The 23963-nt window shown below is 45.9% G+C and overlaps 1 protein-coding gene across 4 annotated transcripts in view; it reads left to right on the forward strand.

The window, feature by feature from the left end:
* The window catches only part of CALN1 (calneuron 1), a 101980-nt gene that overhangs the window by 53115 nt on the left and 24902 nt on the right, over window positions 1-23963 (forward strand). For all 4 annotated transcript variants that reach the window (XM_031591917.2, XM_090122518.1, XM_090122517.1 and 1 more), the window contains one exon: window positions 2415-2527. In XM_031591917.2, coding sequence (XP_031447777.1) covers window positions 2415-2527 — 113 coding nt within the window. The remainder of the gene's footprint in view (window positions 1-2414; window positions 2528-23963) is intronic.

A 23963-nucleotide genomic window follows, 5' to 3' on the forward strand; every position in this document is an offset into this window, starting at 1 on the left:
TCCGGCTGTTGAATATTGTGAAAGGAATTTTCATCCAAAATTGTGAGTTCTCTTTCTTGGTATTCTGGTGCTGAGGTCTCTTGAGATGCTGCTGGTGGGAAGGTTTGCTTTCTGCAGCTTAAAATTAACACAGAGGGGATATCTCTACCAGGGAGAATGTTATGGGGTCTTGCTTCCTTGCTAGTTAGCAATTTTAATTGAAAAAGCAGTCAATAAGGGAATAATGCATTTGCAATGGCATCTTTCTTCTGAGGTTATGGGAAGTGCTATAATTAAGCTGATAATTAAACCCCATGAAGTTAGTTACGATCCCTGGCAAAGGCACATGGAAGTCATGAACAAGGGCTTGCCCAGAGCCTTGTTCTGGGCCAGCTGCAGAGCCCAGGACCTGGCACCTGCTTCCTCTGAGTCACATGTAGAACTGAGTCCTCCCTCTCCTCTGTGCATGAAGCAGCATTGTAAAAAACTCCAACTGAATCACTCAGTATTTCAGGGTCAGGTGTGGATAGACCTAATATATGCACGGGCAGGTAATGGGATCTCTTCAAAATGCAAATTGTTTTCTTGCTAATCTGGCTAATTTCTTCGACCCAATTTGCATCGTAGTGTACATTTTTCTTACTGCCTTTGCCTTGAAGTGATGCGCTGCAATGCAAATTGCCCCAAACCCACTGTCACCTTGCATTACCTCCCCCAAAACGATCCACCGTGCTGTGACTGATGCAATCCGACTTGATGTCATAAAATGATGTCTCCCATGGGGAAGCAGAAGGAGCGCAGCTTCTCAGAGCCCATAAATGTTTTAAAGAATGGCTTTCCTTGTGATGGGGTCCCAACCCCTTTCCTTTTCTGCTTAATAACCTGCCCCAGAAATGTGCAATGCTCAGCCCTGCAGAGCTCTGAGCAACTCCAGCAGTTGGATGGGGTCTTCTTGAGTGTTAGAAGATCAAAGCTATTCTGAATCCCCGCTGGGTTGTTTTTTTTCATAGCCCCTGTTGCTGGATTTTCACTCTCGTCTCCACAAAATTACGGACAGAGCCTTTCAGTGAGTAGATATCCCTGTTCTGGCAAAGGAGTGCTTTGACTCTGCTTATTTTCACATTGTGTTTCTGCGGTGCACGCGGTGAAGCTGTCACACGGGGCTGCTGCAGGTGCTGCAGTCAATAGTGACATTTTAATAGTAGCCCTCGCATTGATCTGCTTTGGTTTGATGGTTTTGGACACATTTCACACCTGGTAATTTGGAGCGGTAACTACATGGAGAGGTGGATCCAGTCAGTTCCAGATGAATTTAAGTTAAAAAAAAAAAACAGCTCTGAGTCCGATGGTTGGTGGTTCTACTTGCAGTCTTGAAGGTGAGCAAATAAATCCGCCCATATCTTTATCCACCCATATCTATTTCACTGGAACAGGTTGCCCAAGGAGGTTGTGGATGCCCCATCCCTGCAGGCATTCAAGGCCAGGCTGGATGTGGCTCTGGGCAGCCTGGTCTGCTGGTTGGTGACCCTGCACACAGCAGGGGGTTGAAAGTAGATGAGCATTGTGGTCCTTTTCAACCCAGGCCATTCTATGATTCTATGCTCAACTGGTCTAATAGTACATGGAAGGATACGTCTAGGGAGAGATGGAGAAACAAGAGGTATGTGGGCACTGAACTACCATATTAGATTCAACAGGCACGAATTTCCCTTTTTTTTTTTTTTTTTTTTTTGCCATTTTCATTAAACACCACAGAAGTTCTACAAGGGAAAAGCTATATTTGATATAACGCTTGGCTATACTTCAGACAGCCACATGCCTCATTTACAAAACATACAATGTTCTGCTGGGGCTCGGGACTGCATAGGCTCAGTTCATTAATGGCAGGAGCAGTCTCCCCTCCCTGCTAATGGCACTGAAGCTGTGTCTCCTCTTCCTGCTCTGCATGCTGAGCACACGGGGCTTTTAAGAGACGGATGCTGATGGAAAGCTGAAATGAAATGCCTGGTGGATTCGTAATAGTCTGGCTCTTCCCTCTGCGTGCACTCCCTTCCTCTGGAGGATGGGGTTGGCCTCGTAAAAGCTTTACAGAGACCTGGCTCTTTAGCAGCTTTTTAGAGGAAGAGCTCTGGTAGCGCTAATGGCAGAAATGGTAGGGTTTAGAGATGTGACTTGCTTGTAAACTCACCAGGGCTGGAGAACGGTCTGTTCATCTCTATTTGTGCATCACCTGCTCCTGTTTTCAGGTGTGGGTGTGCTGCAGTGTGGACCATTTGCTGGGATAAGAGCAAATTTGGGTCTGCATACACCATAAAATGGATGTAGCCATCATATGCATTTGGGTTCACGATGTGCTGCAGATCCAGGGCAGCCTGTTGGACATTGGTACTAAGTGGTACTTGGGTGAAAATACTGATCATTTTCTTTCATTCCAGGGGATGGCCAGGTTGATTTTGATGAATTTATGACTATTCTGGGTCCTAAGCTGGTATCGTCGGAAGGCAGAGATGGCTTTCTGGGAAACACAATAGACAGCATATTCTGGCAGGTAAGTGGTGACTTTTTACAGTGCAACTTTATCCCACTATCAGTAGCTTGCAGAAGTGATTTGTTGGGGAGCATGGGAAGTTTTCCTAAAGTGAATGCTCATGTAAATGTTACTTGGGTCCCCCTCACTGCGTGCTGTACATCACCATCCTCTGTTGCATCCAGTTTGAGGTGAATTCAGGTCCAAGATTGAAGATTCAGGTCCAGGGCTGATGAGTCTGTTTTGTGCCAGTGCAAGGTTTACATGTGCTGCTGGGTTGGTTTGATGGTTTCAGGTGTCAGAAGAGAGGTGGGTTTGGCTGCAGGAGCTGTTGTGCATTGTGATTTTAAGCAGAATTAGAACTTTCTGGAAAAGCAAGGGCAGCTCAGGCTGTTACGGGGAGTGTTGAAAGTCTCCCAAGCCGTAATGCTGTGTGTTTCTTGCCAGTAGATTGAATGTGTGGTTTCCTCTGAGATTGCTGCTCATTTCATTGGTCACCCAACAACCTTTGCTTGCTAATAAACTTGGACTGCTACCAAGTTATGTGAGTCAGAAGAGTCAAACCTGGATTTGAGCATCCCTGCCGTCTGTTGCTGCCCTCTGGCACTGTCCAGGCTGGATGGGTGGAGTTTTGTAAAAGTCTTTTAAACTCCTTTAGAACTTATTCCTGGTCTCATGGCGTGTGATTTAAATAACCCTGCAAATTCGGGCCTGGATTCCAGTATTTGGTCGTCAAAGCAAGACTTTGGTGTTGGTGAAGCTGCAGAGGTTTGTGATGTATGTGGGGGGATGTGAGGACTATGCTCACACTACAGTGGTTGTACTACATGGTTGTTTTATTGCCTCTGTTACATCTGGTGAGCCTTATCCCACTGTGTGAACAACGGGGAGAGAAGGAAGCATCAACCCATCCCACCAAACCAATGGTGCCTTCAAGACCCCATAGTGAGCTTGGCCTCCCCAGAGCTGCCAGTAAGCACAGACACCCCTCGGGGAAGTTGTTCTCATGAGTGAGGTGTTTGATGGGGAAGCAGAGAGGTCAGGAGCTCTGCTCATGGTTTCTGGGATAACCGTGCCATTCCACAGTCTCTCAGCCCATGGAAATGTTTGTGTTGGCTTTGCATAGAGCTCCATGAAGAGTGGGTACCCCAGACATCCAGCCCCACAGTGTGGGAACTGCTCTGGGCATTGCCTGCAGCACTGAAGCTTTAATTACAGGAGTGTCCCAAGACTTCCAGAAAGGTGTTTATGGTCTTTTATGTGTAAGGGAAAAAATACGCACACTCCTGGGTTTTGGAATCCTTGAAGGGGAGCCTTTGTCTCACATTTTGCTTCTCTTGGGATAGGAGGACACATGGAGAATACAGTATTTTTTTCTGCTTATTCCCCTTCCCCTCCCCCCCCAAAAAAAAACAATGAAAAAGGCATGTAGGGAATAACATTCAAGGAACAAATTCCCTTTAACCCTTCCTGCCTGGCTTTACCCATGCCATCTGCTGGGTTCTCACCTTGTCTATAAGCAAAGCATTGACACATCTGCATCACCTCCAGTGGGCTTACATCTGATCTGAGGCCTTTCCAGAGCCAAGGCCTGACTGTTTGCCCTATGTCACCTCCATGTGTGTTTTTCACATTTGCTGGGAAAGGAACAGCTTGGAAAAGGGTTGACTTCACATTGATGTCAGAGCATTTCAACCCTGCAGTCAGCTCTGAAGAGGAGGTTTTGAGGAGGGGACCTGAGTGACAGTGGCATCAAGAAGAGACAACCTCACCTTGGGGACAGGTGTTGCACCCTAAAACCTCACCCTAGAGCCATAGGCAGCAAAATGCATCCAGAAGAGGCTCATATAGCAATCTTGGGAGGATAAAGTCTATGTTGGCATCCTCCCTCCGAGCAGCTCTGCTCCAGCTGTCACAATTTTGCCTCTTGGGGTTTCCTGTGCAGTGACGCTTTTGTGCAGACTCTATTCCAAACGTGCCTTAATGACACTTTAAGCCATGCAATGACAGAGTTAAATAGCAACCAGCAGCAGGAGAGAGGGAAGGGTTGGAGGGCCTGGTGGTGTGAGGTGGAGGGACACAGGAAGGCAGATGGCAGAGGCTGCAGTGGGGACAGATCTCAAAACAACAGCAGCAGGGCTGCAAGAGACAGGGAGCGGGTAGAAGTGGTGGAAGAATGGGAAGGAGGAGGAGAACGTGCATGGAAGAGGCTTGAAATAATAAAGGAGCAGTGCATCCATCCTAGTGCAAGTGTTGCCTAAAGAGCGATGGTCAGCCAAAGAGAAACAGGATTGGGCTGAGACCTGTGTTAGAGACATGGAGGGTCTCTCGGATGTATTCTTCCTCTGTGATTTCCCATGGGGACTCTAAATTGAGTCCTGTCAGTCTGTTAGAGATGGATAATTCCTGCTTTCTCAGGTAGAGCGATCAGTTCTGCTCCAGTTAGAATGGCTCTCTGGGTCCCTCAGCCTGGCTGGCAGCTGTTTACAGGGAGGGAGGGAGGGGGTAATCATCCCTGCAAACACTGTTTCAGGCTAAGTCAATATAGACCCATGATATCAGGAGAGCTGAGGAAACATTGACTTTCTCTTATCGCACAAAGTCTGTCTTTCCTGCGTGAGATGCAGCATGCACAAAGCACCATTCTGCATAGAGCATCCCCAGGTGCTCTGTTTCAAAATGGTTTTCTTATCCTCATGCTGACTGTGAAGAGAACTAAGATGTACCCATACACTGACATCGTTAGCTGCCATTGGAAGCACCTTTTCTTAAAAGGGCAGAGAAAAACCTGGGCTCCTGCTGAGCACCAAGGTGTCTGTGAGGCAGCAATGTGCCCTTGGACAGAGAAGGCTGATGGTATCTTGGGCACACCTTGCAGAGTGTCTATCCCCTTCCCTCTCTATCTTTTTCCCTTTGTATTGGTCAAGCATCCCTCGCCTTGCCGCCCTCTCTGAGCTGCTCCTGCTGGACTTCACACTTGGTGCCTCGAAGCTGCTTGCTGTTGATGCATAGGCAGTGATGTGCAGTGATGTGGTTGCTGCTGCGTGCTCACAGAGACACTACTTGATTAATTTTGGGGCATGAGAATTTGTTTTCCCGGAGCTCTGGGAGTATATGAGAGCAGTTCCAGCTGGGTGCTCCGAGGGCTGTGTTTTGTACAGATGGGTTTCCAGTGCATGGCCATTCAGGTCTGCAAAGCACTTTAGATCAAGAGCGTTACAGAAAGTGCAAACATTGCTGCTGGTAAATATTAGCTCCTTTTTGGGCAAACAAAATCCAAATCTGTCCACCGTGTCCTGCCATTCTCAGAAAGCGAGAGGGATAAAAAGAGCAGGAAGTGAGCATTCATATTCATTTACAGTTTTTGCCTAGATTTTTTTGTAAGTGCTAAAACCTGCCAAATGTCTTTGAGGTCCTTGGCCAGATTAGATATTAGGAGAAATGTTTTCTCAGGAGTGGTGCTGCGGTGGCATAGCTGCCCAGGGAGTGGTGGGGTCACCATCCCTGCAGGTGTTCCAGAACCATGGAGATGTGGCACTCAGGGGCATGGTTGTGCCATGGTGGGATGTGTTGGGGTTGGACTTGGTGGTCATTGAGATCTTTTCCAACCTTCATGATCCTATGATTCCATGACCTCCAGGAGCAGGTGTGAAATAGTTTGCACATAGTGTAGTGAATGTACAGTCTTGGGGGGTAAGCAACAGAAACAAGAGTAATAATAATCTTGAATTTTAGACTTTTAATTAAAATAAAGTTCTCTGACTTGGCTATAATGCACTTTGAAGGCAGAACAAGTCTGAATGGTTAAAGAACAGGGCTCCTTTTGCACTGGCTGCAGAACAAACTCTGTCCCCAGCAGCGCTGATGAGGTTGTTTTAGAAAGTCAATACTTTGCACGGGGATCATTTAAGAAGCAAACTGCTGCCTGCGATTTGTTTCTGTCTCCCTATGCTGCGTGCACGTGGAAGCTACAGGGAACATTATTTCAGCTGGCGCTGACACAACACCCCAGCAAGGATATCCAGAAGCTTTGTCTTGTGCTCGGGGCTGGCACTGCATCATCCGCTCGTCGCCTTTGATATCGCCCCGTATAATTTACTGGCTCTCAGAAGGAGGCTGCTTGCTTTGGGATAAATAAGTCTGCTTTTCAGGAGCAGGATGACCAGAATACCAACATGATGGTTCTGGCGGGGAGATACTGCTTGGAGATCTCCTTGATTTTCCACTGTAGCACTGTCTTGCAGTTTTAGGGGGCTGGAGGAGGTGGGGGAAGGGATAGGTCTGTATGATTTCTGGGCTTGGGAAAACCTTTCCTCCAGTTTTCCATGAACTTTGGTGGGTGAGTGGAGCCCGCCAAAGCTAGACCCTTCCCCCCCCCCATACAAGGAATGAGGACTAGCCAGGAATGGCCCAGAGATAGCACAGCACTCGCTCCGTCTTGAGCATTTTATTCCCTGAATGCAGCAAAAATAAAACAAGGACCACATGCAGCAGTGCAGGATTGCATCCAGCATTGGCTAGGGAGGGAGTGCAGGGAGCTGGCTGCAAACATGGCAGAGCAGGGGGACGTGCTGGGATGGGACAAAGAGGTCTCGTCCTCCCAGCACGGCTGCTGATGCTTAATGACTTGCTGGGAATTGCCCATCCGTAATCTGTTTTCAGTTGTCACTGCAAATGCAACAGCATCCCAGGGGAGAGATCTGGGCTCTCATGATCTGGTCAATCAATTAGTGCTTTAATAGAGTGAAATGAAGGAGAAAATGTGTGGGAACCTCGATGGCACAGGGCAGGATATGGAGATGCTTGGCAGGCAGTGGTGTGGGAGGGAAGGCAAGGAACAGGGCTGTGTCAGAGTGAGCAGAGTGTGCCTCTGGCTGGAGCTTGGCTCTCTGTAAAGATGGTTTTGTGTAGAGAAGGATTTTTTCATGTGAAGTCCAGCAGTTGTTATAAACACCTAATGCAGTTTTTCCCTGTACGTGAAGTTTCTCCACTTCTCCCCACAAAGAGGTTAATATGACGATGGCAAACCCTCTCTGTGCAGCTTTGGGATACTGCCAAACCACAGGAGGATTTTATGTCTTGCACCATTATTGTCTGCTGGTGTGAGCTGCCTTGCTGCAAATACCCTTGGATTTCAGGATTTCAGCTGCTGCTGTTACAGCCTTCCAGAGGATCATCTCAAGCTGACTTCCTCGGAGGATCCCAACCAGTACCACTCTGCCTCTGAGCAGGGGTTAAAACCACAATGCTCCCTCTTGCAGTTCAGGGTACCGATGTTCAGGGCCGATTCTGGCTCTGTCAAGGCAAGTTTTGCCATTGGGCTGAGTTGCATCTGGTTCAGACACAGAAAAAAATGAGATTTGGGGCTTGATGGTATGTGCAGACCTATTGGCCATGCACGTGACTTGGTCACTTCTTTAGGATTTGAATGAGGAAACTCTGCAGGTGAAAGTTTGGGTGCCAAACCATTGTAGATGGGGGGCAATGCTGTCTATGCACCATGCATGTACCATCAGGGAGGTAGTTGAATTACCATATGTGGAGGTGTTCAATAATGTTTAGATGTATTAAAGGACGTGGTATAGTAGGGCAATATTGGTGGTAGATGGACGATTGAACTGGATGGTTTTGGTGTTCTTTTCCAACCTGTATTATCTTAAAGAAGGCTCGTTTCCACAGAAGAGAAGTTCTGAGCTCTCTTAAAGGCCTGCCCTTTCTGGAGTTTCCCAGTTTGGAGCTTGGCATTGCCTCTTCCACAAGAACAGCTCAGTTATGTATGGAAACCAAGCTTCCCCAAGCATTAAGTTGCCATCTCTCCCTTGGCAGCTAAAGGTGGGTCCTGGTTAACTGGAGCCATTACCTTGGTGCTCTGTTAGCTCCAGCATCCTGGCTGTGAAATTAAATACGTCCTCTAATATCTGATCCTGAATTTTAGATTTGATAGGTAGTTTTCTTATATCCAGCCTTAAAGTGTTGTGAAATTTCCGTTTGCAAGGCTGCAGATGGCTGCATCACAGCAGTGAGCAGTCACCTAGATGGTATGGATTGTGTGCAGTTCATCTCAGCTAACCTGGGACATCTGCACTGCTTAGATTCTCTTCAGTGTTAACAGAGAGAAATAGTCACTTCTGGGTAGCATTCAGGGGTCTTTCTCAGGCATCAACCTCAGGATCATGCTTTAGAAGTGCCAGTTTTTCTCCGTTTAGTACAGAGTCCAGAAAAGTGACTCAAATGGAGATGTGTGAAATAGGGGCAGCTAAATGAGCCCTGCCAGGGATTACAGGTGCCTTTTTTTGATTCGTGTACAGGAAGCCAGCTCTGTCAGTGCTGAGGCTGTTATCAGTTGGAGAGTGGTCTGGGTGCCTTATTAACTCTTCTTTTATTGGAAAAGACGTTGTCACAGAGTACGTTGTACTCAATGGTTCTTGTCACAAAACGAAAGCTAAACACTTGGAGTTGATGGATTCATCAGCAAGAGAATTCTCTTTGCTCTTAGTCTGGGGACGAAGCACAGAAATGCTGTGACAGCTGCTGGTGTGGATGTGAACACTGAGATGTTCCTGGGTTGTGGTGGAGATACTGTCCTTAGGCATATTCTAACTGCTCTGCAGTGTCTGAAGTTGCCAAAGTACAAAAGTGAGTCGTAGTGGTTGAGCAGAATCGTAGTATCGTACATCTGTTTCTATGGAGGGGATGTTTTTTTAGCCAATATATAATTTTCCCTATAACAAAATGAGGTTCTTGCAGTTGCCAGGATGAAGTGGTCATCCAGGTCAAAACTGGAGGCGCTGGAAATGGACAAGTTTTGAAAGCGTGGTACCAATCGCAGGAGGAAAACAAGGCTTAATTGTCAAACTGTGTTTCGTAACTTCAACCAACTTACTTATAGACACTACAGCTTTCATTCAAAATATATTTTAAGCAGGCAGTTTGTATGAAGAAGCTTCCTGCCTGCTGGATGAGATGTATGGCTGTCCTGGCAGGTGGTGGTTTGGGTTTGAGTATGTGTATTCACATACACAATCACCAACCAGCTCTCACAGTGCAGAGATAATTTTTTGTTCTTCATCAGCTTGTAGATAAACCCAGTCTGTGTCCCTGCATGTCACCAGGATGTTTTTGTTCCTGCCTGATGCATGAGATAGGAGCTGCACTGTCATTTTCTCAGTGATGTGCTTAGAAATGTAGGGAAAAGTAAGTGCATGTGATTATAGCCTGAATACGTGAGTACGTGGGTATCCAAACTATGGGATGGGGAGAGAATTTTTTCTTTTTGTTGATTCCTTGCAGAGGGACATAAGGCTTCCCAGTATGCATGAATACCCATAGCTCAGCCCCTTGGAAGCGAGATGCTGGTTTTGCTGGATTGGGTGCCTTTTTTCTTAGTACACACTTTGATGCCTTTGAAAAGCATAAATGGGTGATGAAGTGAAAGAGGTGTGTTTCATGCAGGGGATATTCAGTTTTCTTAATTCCTAGGGCAGTAGATCTCAGGATCTGTCCTTTCTCTTTGCACACAGGACAGGAAAGGGTTAGGGTTAGTTTAAAACAGACCTCATGGTGATGATCTGTTTCTTTTTTCCTAACAAATATTTTGGGATGGGGTGGAAAACGAATGATGCAGAGAGAGCGGCAACAGGATGGTCCTCTATGTAGTGACATGCCTCCAAATCCTAATTTTCAGTAGATGAAAATTATGAATATTTCACTGAGATTTTAAAAAAAAGAATGAGAGGAAAAAAGGGAAAAAGGACGTTCCATCACTCACAAGCAAAAACAAGAAGACAAAAAGTGTTGGCAACTATTAACAACACACAGATGTGTTTATAAGGAAAAATGACCTTTTTTATGCAAAAGAAACGCTTAAAAAAACCCTGACCTCATAAAAATGCAACTAAAGGGCTGCAAAGGACCATGGCAGGTGACCAGATGTCCCATTGGCTGTGACAGGGTGACCCCAAAGTGCCCCAGCTGAGTGCCCTGCTTGTTGTGATGCTGCAGGGATGGAGCTGATGTATGGTTCATTAGTGCAAGCCAGGTGAATGCTGGATGCTGTGGCATTGATGAAGGACCTCCAGGTCCTGGCTGCCAAACAATTTCTACAGATCAACGTGTAACTCTGATTTTCCCAGGATGTATCTGAGATTTTCAGCACTGTTTGCTGGAGTGTGACAACTGAAGCCAACAGAAGACTATGTGGTGCCATCAAACCCTTAGTGGCACACTGGTTAGACGTTATGCTTCTCAGTCACATCAGCAAAATACCTCATTAAAGCCATGGAGGGGCTGGCAGCAGCTGCTGGGTCACCATGCCTGTGCCTTGCAGTAGTGCTTCTCTGCCCTGTCCTCTGTGGTGCTCCCTGCCTGGCTTCACTGTTGTGCAGTGGCGCTCAGGTTGCACATTCATGACAGTGGACAGGTTTGGTGGGATTTAAGATCTTGTTTTTTCCTGTGCTTTTGAAATTCTCAGCTTTGGCGTTTTGGATTCCCATGAACCCATGACCTTAGAGTGATAGAATCATTAAGGTTGGGAAAGACCTCTAAGATCCCCAAGTCCAACCCCAGACCACCCCCACCATGCCCATAACCACATCCCTCAGTGCCACATCTCCATGGTTCTGGAACACCTGCAGGGATGGTGACCTCACCATTCCCTGGGCAGCACCACTCTTATGGAAAACAAATTTTCCCTAATAACCAACCTGAACCTCCCTTGGCACAACTTAAAGCCATTGCTTCTCATCCTATCACTGGGAGAAAAGGCCAGGTCTGTCCCAAAGGAAGGGGGAGGATTTTGGCCCTAGCAGACAAGAGAGACAGCCAGCAGTGAGGATGGGGGGATGACAGTATGGCTGTCCAGCAGCCACTCATGGCATCATGTTCCCCATGCTGTTTTGCCAACCCCTCTGCTTGGTTAGAGGTGGAACAGAGTCTGGGCCACACACCTTCCTGTCCTTGCCCTTTACCCAAGCTCCCTTCTTGGTTTCTTCAAGAGCTTGTAACCTGTTTGTTGGTTTGTTTTCTCCTTTTTTGTCCTGTTTGCCAAGAATATAATGCACTGCTAAGTGATACACAGGGAGTGGGCACATTTTGCTGGTGAATGTCTCATCTCACTGCAAACTCAGTGCCACTATGCTGTGTGAGCCAAGCAAGCTTTGGTAGCCCCATCCTTTTCCCAAAAGTTGCACTTTATTAACACAGTTTTGTAGCAGAGGCATAATGTGGTTCAACCAAGTGGGTGGGAAGATGCTGATCTTCAGGAGAAATTCCTTAAGATCTCTTTTTAAAATGAATTTGTCACTTTATTGAGAAGTTATTTTTGTGCTTTTGTTCACTTTTATTGTACTGTCCATGGTGTTCTGATTGTGTTTCTGTGCTGGCAAAGAAAGGGAGATGCACGGGGTCTGTAGAGCTGGTAATTTTGATGTAGTCTTCAGTGCTACATAGGAATCTGGTTTTAGTGTCACTGTTGAGTAACATGCAACACTGTGAAGTGATAATTAGAATAAACAATTAAGTAACCCAGTACATTTGCTCACAGTAAGAAGATGTATCAGGGTGCAGGTGCTGGCCAAGCTTATGGTGGAAATCTATATCAAGCCAAGAAAGCCAATGGAAGTATTTAATAGGCATGAAATTGGTGAGATGAGGAGGTGTTTTGCATTGTTTGATGTCTCAGTGCTGAGCAGAGAGAGAAGGAAAGTTGGGAGATAAGCTAGAATACAGATTCATGGCGCTCATGGAAGTGCCTCGATTCTCAGAGCAGAATGTAGAAGTGAGATGGGAAAAAAAGTAATAATGTAAGAATGCTTTGCATGGTTTTTCTCTTTCTACTCTTGCTGAGTGAGTTTAGATGTTTTTCCCCTGGAGGCTGCTTGCCCAGGGGATGATTAGTACAGCATGTTACTGTCAGTCCGTCAGCTCTCCCCGCGTGCTTCAATTCCTTCCAACTTTTGGGAGTGACAGAGCAACGAAAAGACAAATGAAATAAATTGGTGCTTTTTAGGGGAGAGGAATCTGAAAAGAGCTGTCAGGGAGGCAGACAGGCTGCACGTAGGTGCCAGATTTCAGGGCTTTTGGGAACAGTGATCCTCCATGGAGATAAACCCATGCACCTTAGCTGCTAGTGCATAGGAGCACGTGTACCCTTGGTGTCAGGAGAAGCAGGAATATGAGTAGCATTGGGTTTATGTCAGCTGATATGTGGTTACATGCTGCCACAAAACGGGTTGGTATGCTAGGTCACAATACATCCTTTCCCCAGTGCTGGCTTCTTCCTGCTACCTATCAGCTGCATCCTTGGATTTCTCTAATGCCACATCCCTCCTGCAGGCTACATGTAAAACTCTGCAGTCAGAAGCACACCTATACTTACTCGAATAGCCTTCAATAGACTGCATCTCTTCTTCCTACTGACATTCAAAAGTACTCAAATCCCAAGGGCGGTTTCAGAGCTAAAGTGGAATATATTATATTTGTAGAACCAAGTGATGATGAAGTCCTCCAGGAATTGCCGGTTTATTCAGAAAGGCGTGCACTGGAGTTCTGCAGAAAGGGAATGCATTATTGTTGTTTTGTTAACTTTGCAAAATGTTTAAGAGAACAAGAGTAAAAAACACTATGACAAGGCTACCTCCAGGCAGATGAAGTGGGACCTCAGCTCTGTTCTTGAGGCTTCTTCTGTATGGTGATGGTTTTAAACTGAGACAGGGGAGGTTTAGGTTAGATATTAGGAGGAAGGTTTCCACACAGAGGGTGGTGAGGCACTGGAACAGGTTGCCCAAGGAGGCTGTGGATGCCCCATCCCTGCAGGCATTCAAGGCCAGGCTGGATGTGGCTCTGGGCAGCCTGGTCTGCTGGTTGGTGACCTGCACATAGCAGGGGGTTGGAGCCAGATGATCATTGTGCTCCTTTTCAACCCAAGCCAGTCTATGACTCTGTGATTGTGCACCATCTGTAGGCGTGCTCAGCTTAAATGTGTGCTTAGGTGTGAAGCTTGCTGCACATCAAGGCATGTGCAGAGAGGTGCCAGCATAAAACATTCAAGGCTGGCATTGTAGGAGCTCAGGCAAGAGCTGTGTCTTGTTTATTTGAGCTGCCATCCCTCCTCCCCTACTGAAATAGTTTTTATTTAGGATAGCTGGATAATACCTTAGCAACACTGATGATTTGAGATAATCAAAATGTTTTCACCAGTTCAATTTTATTGAAAAATTACCCTTTCTTATTTCCCAAGTGAGACTTTCATCAGAAACCCTCAGAAATTACCATTATTCCTCGAATTTCTCTGTTGCTTTCAGTGAATAATATGTGCCTATTTTTTATCATTTTAGATTTTTGTCTTGAGCTTTGCTTGCTTGCAAGGAACGCAGCATTCTCACTTGTCGGCAGGGTGTTTTTCAGCAAACAAACCGAATTTTCTTTTATATCACATATGACCGACAAAAGTCCTGCTTGCAACTTGGCACAATGAGAACAGCTTGAACATTTTTGATGCGTTTTTCCTTTTTTTTTTTTTTTTTAATGCACAGTCACTTGTCGGGTGTAATTTTGGTCAATGCTCACCGCCCACTGTGTGTCCACACTGGTAGAAATGCACCTGGTGTAGGGCAGGTATCTGTCAGTAGAGGCACATATTTGCAGATCTCGCTGCACTACTCATTTTTGAACGCATTTTTCTACCTCTTTTTCTACATTGTTCTCTCTGCAGCCTTCCTGTAGATCTCCCTGGTTTCCCATGGGGCAAAGATGGCCATGATCCATATATTGAGGGATAATCACCGAGTTTTCTGACAGCCCTTCTCTCCGTGATGGGTGTCACTGTGTTCCTTCTGGCCGTGGCCAAGGGCAAGGAGGGCTGTGAGTGACAGGACCTGGGCAAGGAGCAGTGCAGGGGCAGGGAGGGGTGGGGGAGGACTGAGCCCATCCAAACTCTTCCCATCTCTGTACAGGCCAGTCTGATTGCTGTAGAGAGAGCTGGCTGCTGATTGCTGTACAGGAATTAAATTAGGTGAGTTAAAAGCCTGTATCAATCACCGTCATGCATACTTGCATATGAAGCACAGACGCAAAAGGTTTATGGTAATCAACATGGAGTGGCTGATTAGAGTCCATTAAAATGCACTAGAAAAAAAAAAAAATCTAATTCTCTCTCCACTTCCACCTGGGCTCTTTTCTGCCTGTTTGATAACTGCTGCTGCCTTCAGTTTTCTCCCCCAACAAAGTGCCCCAGCATCAGGCACATTGCTGCTGGTACCACAGAAACTGAGCACTTCTCAAAGCGGGGGATAATTTGGTTTATAGCAGGCAAACATCCCCTCTGAAGCACCCTGAACATGGTCTGTCGTGTTTTTTCATGTCCTAGGACACAGAAGAAATAAAGATGATGCTAACATCTGAATTGCTGTAGGAATTGTTGATTTCAAAGGTGCAGATAGGACATTTCTGCTGAACGTGGCATCTTTCTTATATACGTTCTGCATTTCTGAACATGAAGCAAGTAAGCTTCCACTGATGGCAGCTTGTCTGATTTTTTCTGAGTGTGTCCCCTCCACCACGTGCTGAAATATTCCAGCCATTATTCCAGCCATGTTTACTGATGATCTGGATGAGGGGATTGAGTGCACCTGCAGTAAGCTTGCTGCTGCCCACACCAAAACATCCATAGGGCTGTTTGTGTGCTGTTGCTGTGCGCTCTGGCTGTTCTCAAAACATCCAGGCCTGTCTTGCATGTACCTTTTGATAGACATCTACATTGCTCCTGCAATTAAATCTCCCTCCAGTTAATTTAGCACCTGCAAAATTAAATCTTGGGCTTTAAGTCTTTTGATAAAAGCACATCTGTTAGGTGCTGCCTTGGGGTAAATGCTCAGGCTCTGGTTTCTCAGGGATGCCACCGTGCTGGAGGTCACAAGGTGGCCCTGGGTTGGAACAGCATTGTCACAGGCAGTCGTTGCATGCCTTACCTGAAGGACACTTCATAGAATCATAGATTCACTAAGGCTGGAAAAGAACATTAAGATCATCAAATCCAGCCACTGACCCATCTAGAGCCGAGATGTATAACCACCCAAGCAGTGAATGTTCAGTGCTGCTCATTTGAAAGAATGTGATGCTCCTGCAAAGTAGAAAACCCAAGCCAGTGCAGTAATTACATCCAAAATAATCAATACCAAAGAATTTGTGATATGAAAGTCAGTTGGCAGAACTTCCCCTGTAGCTGAGGATAAATGAAATATTTGATTATGAGAACTTTAATTCTTGATGTCTGCAGAGGGGTTGTAACCTGAAGACCTGAAGCGAGAGGTTCAAAGCCTCTGTTGCTACAGGGCTGGAAATTTTTCTTGATAACAGTGACAAAGTAAAGAGCAGGAAGAAGATCCAGTTAATGGAAAATAGGACCAAACACAAATAGATCCATAAATTTGAAGCAAACTATTACTGAAGTGGAAAGCCATAATATTGGAGATGGGCTCGGGCCCTAATGTCTGGAATTGGATTTTAGAATCTCTTGAATTGCTGGATCGTAACGATAAGAAAGGCGCTAATTTAGATGTTGATTGAAAATACTCCACAGCTGCAAAGAATAAGGGCGTTTGCTGTCAAGGTGTTTCAAGCTAAATGCCTTATATTTACCAAATTGGAGGATCTTCTGGCTGCAATGACAATCCAATTGGATTTGAAGAGGCAGTAATATTATATCTTCATCTGAGGTCACTGGGGGTGGCTGCATGATGGAGTCTCAGTTGCTTTCAGTATGAACAAGACATTTACAGACTTTCAGATCTGACTTAAAATATCTCTGACAATAAAAAGGTGACATTCTTTGCAATATGATGAACTCTATGATTCATAAGTCTCTCTTCTCTTTGGAATGGGGTAGGATACCTAAGCTTAAAGTATTTCCTGTGTTCTGACCTAGAAAATTTGTGTTTTTTTTTTCCTATCTGTAGCAGTGGGTAACAGACCTTGCTCAAGGGGAAGCACAATTTTTAGGGTGATGGGGCCACATTTGGAAAGGCAGAGCATTCTGGTGAGCACCCCTCTGTCAGAAATCAGTCTGCGAGACACTCGTCATGTAACATAATCCCACGAGCAGATGCTGTCTAAGTAATTAGCTGTGCTGCTAGATGAAAGGCGCATGCTGAATTGTGCTAAGATTGCCTGCTTCTTCACTGTAACTGCTAAAATACAGCAATGCAAAGGCAGGAGCTTGGGCTGTTGCTTCGGGAAGTTATTTCTGCACGGCTCAGGGGAGAAGTAAATCAGTTAATGGTTTTAATTAGCAATCTTTTCATGTCTTCCCCTTATTGTCCACAAGGAGCTCTGCAGAGACGGTGCTCCTCTTAGCACAGATTGCAAAGGCGTGCAGCATTGCCTCGCTGACTTTGCTTCGAGGCACTGTACAAGGGACAAACACACTCTTCTGATCCAAGTGGACCTGGGAATCTCCTTGGGGATCTGAGCCTAGGTCCTCTGTGGCAGAACGTGTATCCGGGTGTGCTTCTCATAGCTCTGCTACTTCTTCTATTTCCCTTGCCCCATTTCTTGGAGATGTTCAAGAACTGTGGAGATGTGGCACTGAAGGGTGTGGTTATGGGGCCTGGTGGGGTTGGGTTGGGTTGGGGTTGGACCATGTGATGTTACTGATCTTTTCCAACCTTAATGGTTTGGTGATTCTGTGATTTCTTTTCTGGCTGTGTGAGGGATCAGCCCAAGTGCAGCACAAAAAAAGTCAACTTAGATAATAGCAGGGCAAGGGGAAATGGTTTTAAGTTGAAGGAGGGAAGATTTAGTTTGGATATCAGGGGGAATTTCCTTATTATGAGAGTGGTGAGGTGCTGGAACAGCTGCCCAGAGAGGTCGTGGATGCTCCATCCCTGGAGGTGTTCAAGGCCAGGTTGGATGGGCAGCCTGGTCTGGTATTAAATGTGGAGGTTGGTGGTGCTGGCTGTGATGGGGGGGTTGGAGCTTGATGATCCTTGGAGTCCCTTTCAACCCCAGCCATTCTATGATTCTATGATTCTATTTCTTTCTGTCTATGCAGCAAGCAGGAATTTATAATCTCCTGGAGCACTGCCTCAGTGTGTAATAAGGTATCAAGGGAGCACGACCTCTGAAATCCCAGTAACCATCTTATCTCACAGGCAGGACTGGCGCTTGTTCTTAGAATATGATCGGATCAGCAAGATAAACTTTTAATTAAATTAGGATGATTCCCTGTTTTGATACATGCTCCAGCTTTCACACTTCCTGAGAACAAACCCCGTCGGATCTGAGCGGGTTTGTGGTGCTGAGGGATGAAGGATTGCTGTCCCCATCCCAGGTGGCACAGGAGGGACAGGCTGCAGCCCCAGCAGGCGGTGGAAGTGTAAGTGATGTCCCTGCAGGGGCTAATGAATGAGGTCATCTGCCCGCTGCTCCGGTGGCACTGCTCAGAAGCTCCTGAAGCCACCTCTCTCAGTGTCACCTGTTAAACACCCAGCAGCTCGTGCCCATCAGCCTTAAGAGCAGCGGAACAGCCCAGGATTTTGGGAAGGATTCGCGTGGTTGCAGTGCTGCATCATCTCTAAGACATGCAGAGGTCAGGCAGGTTTAGCCCCGAGCAGAGCTCAGCCGTGAAGCTCACATGGCTCTGGCACACACCCCGGGCTGTCATTGCTTTGGCAGCATCACAAACAAACTCCTTCCTGCAGAGAAAACCATTTCCCTGAGCCCTGGACCAGCCGGGCCTGTTGTGTTCCCAGCCCTCACCCCTGCTGCCTTCACTAGCCCTTCACATCCCCACACTTAGCAGCTTTCCTTGCACAGAGAGCTTTTAGCACAGACGGCGTGGATTTAATGCTGGCCATGTGCGTCTTCCTTTCCCCATCTGTTTTATTAATTGCATCTGATTTACTTCAGAGCAAAACTCTCATCCTAATGAAATCAGAGATGATGTTCCCTAGGAACACAGAGACATCAGGCTCCTGCTTCCAGGTTGCCCATGGTGTGGATAATTGGGAATCATTGCAGTCGTGCCTGTGTGTGTGTATATGTACATTTTTGCTATGATGAATGACTTCTTCCAGCGGTATTGCAGTCAAAGGTTACACATGCTGTGAATAAATGCTGTGGTTTTGGCTGTTGAAAAGCAAATTGTCCTCCATCTAAACCCTTTTGCTGTACATCCCAGCAGCACTGCAAGCAGCAAAGGGTGTGAAAAGCCATCATTTTAAAGTCATAAGAAGTGATACGTAAAAAAAGAACAATTGTTAGACAGCAGTATCATTGTAAACACCAAAACACACAGCTTCTGCTGCCTCTGTGCTTCAAGCATTTGCCCTGAGCAGGATAGAAAGTGCAGTGCCAGCACTCACCCATTTCCCAGGAGGCAGAGGAGGGCTTTGCCACCTTGCCTTCTTCCCCATGGAGCACCCAGAGTGCATTTATTCCTTTTACTAATCTCTCATTTTACCAGGAAACATTGGTTGGAGGGGAAAAAATAAACATTGCACATGCACAGGTCTGATTTTGTTGCAGGCTTTTGAGGGTAAGTGCTGCCTTTGTGGTGTTCCTTAAATCCAGCCCTGCAGAGATCAATCAATACCTTGTTGAAATGTTTGTCGAGCAATTTTTGATGAACAAAACAATGCTGGCACATGGTTTGCTTTCTGCTGTAGCACCTTCCTTAGCCTCGGCTGTAGCTCCCACAAAGGGAGGTTTGCACTGTCCTCCTCTCGACCTCTTTGCAGAGCATTTTGCTCCTTTGCTTTGCTGTTTGCACTCTTTTTCCTACTGCTTTGGCTGAGATTTCCTCTATCTTGGGTTTATTTTTGTGTGCACGTGGAATTGCACATGAAGTAAGTGGTTCTCAGAAGGGCTGCCAAGCAGGGGAACGATCTCAGATAATCGTGAAAGTTGTACAAACAGGTCCCCTCCCAATCCTTAGCTGTTATTTTCCTGCATACGTACTGAAAATGCAAAATCAACTTATTAGCTAAGCATTCAGTCCTGATTTCATGATTTTATGTTTGGCTTTTATGTATGTAATAGCTATTTTCCACTTTCACAGCACCAACAAAAAAATCATTTCACAATCCACTCCTATTTTGTTCTTGCCTATTTCCAGTCTAGTCAAACTCAGCAATAAAACAGCTGTGAGTTCAGATGTGAGTGTGATCACAGCTTCATGTGGGACATGTAGGGAATTTCAGACCTACCACAACGAACCTGAGGCAGTAACTGAAGATCATGTCAAGATGTTGCCCCTTTGCTGGCACCAAAATGACGCCGAACAACCTGGTTTTCTCCTTGTATTTCCAACGGGAAAACTGAATTTTAATCAAAAGTATTAAACAGCAAATTTTCAAAGCAGAATTATTTTGGAAACCCATAAACTGTGAGATCTTTTGACTGAAGGGATGGCTCAGGTTGGATTCTCATACAGGAGGGTGATGAGTTCATGTACTGCTGCCCGGAGCTGTGGGTGCCCCATCCCTGCAGGTGCCCAAGGCACCCAGCTCACGGCATGAGTTGGAACTGGATGATCTTTAAGATCCCTTCCAACATACCTGTGATAATGCAACATGACAAGATGAATGGTTCGTGTCAGTGATCTCTCCTATCCATTCATGGAGGAGGCAAACAGTCCAAATTTCTATGGGTAATTACACAAAAAGGAGCAGCTGGTGTCAGGTTTTCCTGCTACTTGTCAACATGAAAAATAATTTCCACTAAGCGTTAAGACACTCTTCACTCTTCTCAGCAGGAAAAGGGCACAGATCTCCAATGTGTTTACTTGGCTCAACAGTTCCTGCATTTAAATAAAATGTAGAATGTAGCATAGTGTACTGAAAAGATCTCAGTAAAATCCAGAAGAGCTTTCAAAGTCAGTGTGTGGATTCCCGTCCTGTTGAGGTAGCACATTTCTTAAATAGCACGTTTACACAAAAGGTCACTCTGTGATCAAAGTCTTCTTCGCATCAGAACTGCTGCCCGTAACGATGCACAGCTTTGCACAACTTGTGATATGTTGTGGTGGTGGTAGCTCTTCCTGCAGCAGCCTGGCCATACCTTGGTTCATTCCTTGGTTCATTCAGCCTGACCGTTCCATGTTTGATTTGGCCCCAGAACTTCTCTGCTGCCCCATGGCTCTGTAGGGCTCCCATGGTAGGCATTTAGGATTCTGTAGCTATATTTGGTGCTTCCCAGTTTCCAGGCTAGTTATGGATGCCCCATCCATGGAGGTGCTCAAGGCCAAGTTGAATGGGGCAGCCTGATCTAGTGCCTAATTTAATGATCGACAACCCTGCCCACAGCAGGGGAGTTGGAACTTGATGATCTTTGAAGTCCCTTCCAACCCAAGCCATTCTATGATTCCGTGATTGTAGGCAGAGGGAGCAGGGTTGCCATGTGCTTGCATGCAACAGCCACATGTTCAGCATTTTCAGGAGCAGACTTACCTTCTGCATGCCAGGTCTTACTGTGCACAACACACCTGTGCAGTGAATGGAGGCCCATACTGGTATGCCAGGGAAGATGGGAATCCTGACTCTTAATTGATTATTTGCTTCCATTGGGCTGTGGTACAGATTCTTTAGATATGTTTGGAACTTCACCTCTTCCTTAAGTGGTGAATTATGCTGATGCTGAGTATTAATAAGCAGCCGCTTGTGTCAGGCAGAAGATGGTGGAGGACACCAATGTTGCTATTACTTTAAAAAAGTTGGAAAACTGGAATTCATAGCATAAGGTGAGTGTTGGGAGAGGAATACCTGCATGTTTAGACACGGCATCACTCCTTGGAGATCTTCAGAAGCCACCTGGGTGTTGGCCTGGGCACCTTGCTTTCAAACAACATGGAGAGATTTGGAAGCCAGCCTGTTCCTGTCAAATGCCACCATGTTTTCATTTCCCATAGGGCTGGCAAAAGTCTCCTGGAGAGAAACACCAACTAAGTTTCCCCCACTGAACCAGGAGTTGGACTCAATGATCCTTGTGGGTCTCTTCCAATTCAGGATGTTCTGTCCTGTGTCAAACAAGATACTGTTCTTAACTCTAGGCCAGGAAAAGAAAGTTGCTGTTCTTGTTGCTCATAATCTAGTACCCATTTTCTGTGACAAAAATAAGAAAACTCTGAGTGACACCCAACCTTTTCCATATCGGGTGTCTTTTGAGTTCTGAGCTGGCTGTTAGCAGCTCAGGAATGAGATCTTCAAGTTATTTATAACATACAGATCCATGAGAATGTCAGCTCAACCCTCAGCACTAGTCAAAACAGCAAGAGGGAAGATATGAAAGCTTCAGAAAGGAACGGTGAAAGAAACAGAGCTCGTCATTGCGCTGGTGTGAACGAGTGTGGCACTCACATCTTGGGTGCTGTTGGGTTCTGCTCCATCTTAAAAGTGCTGCAATCAGAGAACTTACAGGGAATGGCAAGGAGAAAGGTCGCAGATGCCAGTTGGTGACTCCTCAACCAGAAGAGGTGGGAGAGTGGATAACTGTGAAGGTTATGGTAGGAGTCTGAAGAGTGGTGAATGGGCACAAATGGAAGAAGGCTGATTCAGAGCAAGCAGAACTGGCATCACTGTTGGCATTGTGACTGGGATCTCATACCTCCTGTGCTGCTTTCTCCAGTGATGTGTAGCTCTGCCCGGTAAGGAAAAGGAAAGATTGCAAGGCTGAATTTCACCCACAAACTACAAATCACACGTTTCGCAGCCAACAGCCATTCACACTGCTGAACAGATTGGAGATGGCTCCTACTACTGCAAAGCATGTGCCAAGAGATGTTGGCAGAGCAGGGGCTACAGATCAGGGCCCAGACCTGTAGGTGATCCTGTAGTATTCAAGTCCAAAGTCTAGTTTGTCCATTTTGAAGGGTGCATTGAGGTTTATGATCATTTAAACCGAAGCTGTCAGACTTTCAGAGGACTAAGCAAATAGACTCCATTTTGGAGACAAAGACCTCATGTCATCTTCCTCACATTGAAGGCTTCTTTCTAAGCAAGAAGGCTTTCAGTGTACTCTAGTCAGCTCCATATTGCTTCCCTGTGTATGTTATTGATTAGAGCTAGGGTTTAATGGGTGCAGAGCCTTCAGCTGAGGAGTTTCAGCTTACCTGGCTCACAGTGCAAGAGGAGGCCATGCAGCACTGCTCAACCACTTGACAACCAATTGTAGCTTGGCAGAAGGTTCTAAATGTTGGCTGCTTTGTTAGCACAGGTGGAGCCATTTGAAGAACCTGAAACACTTCTCATTAAACTCAAGGGGCTTAAATAGTGCATTATCAAGGCACCTTTCTTTTTTCTCTCTCTCTCTTCACTTTTTTTTTTGGAACTGGCAACTCATGAAAGGGAATGAGGAATGCATTACAGACTGGTAATGTGCCTGTGGGAAAGCTGATCTCCTTCCAGCATGTCTTCGGGAGTGAAGGTGTGATTTATGTTACCCTGCATGAGCATATACTTATGTTGAGTGGAAGAAGAAGGAGCATTACCTCGTTCTTATGAAAAGGTTTCAATGGCCTCACTATGGTCTGAGTCACCAGTGGCTTAGAGGCATGAATATGATTTTAAAAACATGAAAGTGGGAGTTGCTTAAAGTTCCGGTGAAAACATTTGCCAGATGTTGCCTGTTTGACTCACGTTGGATCCAGGGAGAAAGCAGTGCATGCTCAGTGCCTCTGCAGAAGGCAATGAAGGGAATGCACATATTGGTGAGCACCAGGCTGGTTTCTTCCAGCAGCAAAGGCAGTGGTTGCTTTTGGATCCGAGGCTTCAGGTTCTGCTGAGCTTCTGATGTGCTGCAAGTGAGTATGGGAAGGGAAGAAAATTGTGAGGTAATGTGATTTTGGCATGACCTGTGTGGAGTGGTAAACTCCATGGTGGATTTGAACGGGCATTTGCTATTTCTTTGTGTCTGTTTTGGGGACACATGACCTGAAGTTAGACCTATTATTGTGTTCTTAGGAAGCAGGTATATCTGTCTTTGCTTCACCACGTGCAGTTCCATTTTGCAGTCTGTTTTGCTGTCTGTCCCTGGAGGGGTAGTCCAGTATGGCATCACGATTCCTGCCACCAACTCCAGTAACAGGCTGACATGATGGAGGTTGAGAATAATGTGCAAGAATTAAGAGAGAAAGGAAAGCAGCCAACAACATAAACAGCTGGACTGCTTTTAAATCAGAGCACGGCACCAACAAAATGTCCAAAACTACCTGATAGCTTACTCAGAATGAATTATTCCTGAAGTTCTAATGAAATGTAACGGCCTGCCTCTGTGATGTTGCTTGTTGTGGGGCTTTAGATCACCAGCGTACTCAGAAAAACCACTCTGCTAAAAATGCCTTTATTCCTAAAAACCATTTATCACCTGTAGGATTATTTCAGATGTGTTTTCACAAAGCCTGCATGACTCCTAATGAGCTAGCACTTCCACAACAAGCTATTAAAAAGCAATTAGCGCAAGGAAATAT

Source organism: Phasianus colchicus, chromosome 21, assembly GCF_987193195.1.
Source record: "Phasianus colchicus chromosome 21, bPhaCol1.hap1.1, whole genome shotgun sequence".
In the NCBI taxonomy this organism is placed as follows: domain Eukaryota; kingdom Metazoa; phylum Chordata; class Aves; order Galliformes; family Phasianidae; genus Phasianus; species Phasianus colchicus.